Source organism: Equus asinus, chromosome 2 (assembly GCF_041296235.1).
Source record: "Equus asinus isolate D_3611 breed Donkey chromosome 2, EquAss-T2T_v2, whole genome shotgun sequence".
NCBI classification, from domain to species: Eukaryota; Metazoa; Chordata; class Mammalia; order Perissodactyla; family Equidae; genus Equus; species Equus asinus.
Window position 1 is genome coordinate 164642457 of NC_091791.1, and position 2394 is coordinate 164644850.

General features: G+C 39.1%; 1 protein-coding gene across 1 annotated transcript; it reads right to left on the reverse strand.

The window, feature by feature from the left end:
- Nucleotides 1–222: 222 nt before the first annotated feature.
- RNASE11 (ribonuclease A family member 11 (inactive)) lies at nt 223–1789 on the reverse strand. The gene has a single exon (XM_044765252.2). The coding sequence runs from the start codon at nt 1772–1774 to the stop codon at nt 1175–1177; it is 600 nt and encodes a 199-aa protein (XP_044621187.1). The 5' UTR covers nt 1775–1789; the 3' UTR covers nt 223–1174.
- Nucleotides 1790–2394: the final 605 nt, after the last annotated feature.

The following is a 2394-nucleotide window of genomic DNA, read 5'->3' on the forward strand; positions in this document are numbered from 1 at the left end:
GTGATTGTTTATTTAAGCAGCCATTATACTGACAAGGAAAATCCAGCTAAAACATACAAAAACATCTGCCCTAATGCTGCATATTGGTTGATTGTCAGAGTTTTGCAGTTTAGATATAAGGAGAATTCTGCACCCAATGTGAAAAACAGGAAAAGTGATATGTAGAGAGTGATGTATAAAAAGTGTTACAGTGATGTAACATTCATTTACATGCATTTATTTAAAATTAGGACATTAAAAAACAGTAGTCACAGCATGAAGGGAGGATGTAAGATGAGGAAACAGGAGCACATAGGCACACATTAATGAACAAGATAACTGCTGTATTTTATGTAGAGTGTTGAACCACAGAGAACTTACAAATAAACAATTGTTGGTGAAAAAAATATCCCTACAACATCAGAAAACAACAAGATTGAAGACTAATCATGCCTGGCACTTGGCATAGACTTTCTTTTTCCCATGTGTCTACCTCCTCTATTACTCTGTTGTTTGCCATTCCTTCTCACAGCTTCGGGGAATCAAGACTATTCTTAGCAAAAATCGCAATTTCTTCCTTCTGTAGCAACCTATGAAATAGATAGGAACGAGCATGGAGGAATGGAGACTGCATAGGGCCAGAGTTGTTGGCTGAGAGCAGCAACTAAACCAAAGAATCTTTTTTCCTCTGGTATCTTCTAGAGGGCAGGCAGGCCCCTGGTTGCATGGATGGGTGCTCACATTTGTGCACATTCATCAACACATACACTTCTTTGAAGAGAAGCAATGATAACAATGTCCCCCCTGCTCATTCACTATTTCTCTGAATAGTCTTAGTGGCAGTACAATGAACTTTCAGTCATATATATTGGTTTTGGGCCTTCCCTCCTTAATTCTGACAAGTTGGTTGGACTCTACTTCTTGGCTTTATATCTGAGCTAGGATGGAATTCAGCTTGGTTCAGAGAAAGTCTATGTGTGTGAGTATTTATGCATGAGAGAGGATGTAGCTGCACTCCAGGATCAGTTATAAGTTTTCATTGAATTATCTACAATTTTGGATTTTTCATTTCTTCCATTAGTATAAATAATCAAGAGTTTACTATAGTGCTGAAAGGGTAGATGTGGATAATAGAAGGCAATAAACAATAATGACAATAAGTATGTCTTTCTCCAGTCTCAAGGCCCTGTGGGATTTACAACTTAGAGCCACTAACTAACCAGCTCATCAGAGAATGACCTGTCAGCACTGCCAATATTTTCTTTAATGAGGTAACACTGTGGTATTGGCACCTGGGGAATTGTTTGCCTCTAGTGAGCTGGTACATAGTAGTCTCCAGTTCTGCGTTCTCAGAGCAGCTTATGACAGCATTCTGTCCACATTTGCAGCAGGGGGCCTTGGGGGTGCTGTGGATCACTTCTATGGAGCCATGGATGAAGTTGTTGCTGAACTTGCATGACTCATTAGCTTCTGAAACTTTTCTCCAGACCGTCATGTCATTGCAATACTCTTTGTCATTACCTGGGCTGTTTCCCTTAAGGAAGCTATAATGTAATCTTCTGAATGTCAGTAATGAGGAAGACATAATATCCTTGGACATGCCGAAGCTGGTATTTCTATATAACAGAGTCAAGTCCATTAATAGCTCAACGGTCTGTTTTCCTTGGTCACTTTTTGTCATGCTGTATTTCATCTTTTCCTCTGAAAGTTCTTCTTTAATTATCTTCATTATGCTTTCTGAAGCTCCTGCAAGGACCAACCCCAGGCCGAGTAGCAGCAGAGAAAAAGTCTCCATCTCAGATCTAGGATAATCCCTTCTATGAAATAAAAAGGAAAAGATAAAAATAAGGAGAATATGAAGAAGATAGCTCTCTTTTCTGTATGACAATAATTCCTAGGATTGGCCCCAACATGTAAATTAAGACTCCTACAAGCTTCAAAATCCTGCTTATTGACTAACAAACAATTTACTCCACCTCGTTTAACTAACCTCAGTTTCCCCCTGTGAAAAAAGAAGGAAATGTGAAAATTATATAACATGTTTAAAGTGACCAGAGCCAAGTAGTTATTTCTCTTCCTTTTTCCCTTGTCTGTAATCTCATCAGTAGGGTCTGTAATCTCTGTAGTGGGTCATAATAATCTCACCCAACACATTCCTAACTGTTCCTATGTTTCTTACAGCCTCATACAGTACCTGGCACATGCTAGCCACTTGAAAAAACCACAATGTTATTCCCCATTTCTCATTTCTTTTCTCACTGATTCTCAGTCGTGGGATTTCTGTCTTTACCAGTTTCTTTGGCAGGTTGATCCTGTAGAGAAAGATTCCAGCTTGTTGCAGGATAAGAAGTGAAATTGTATTTGTTTCCTGGGAGTTTGTGTTATTGGGTCTAACTGAGGGAAGGAGGGGAAAGT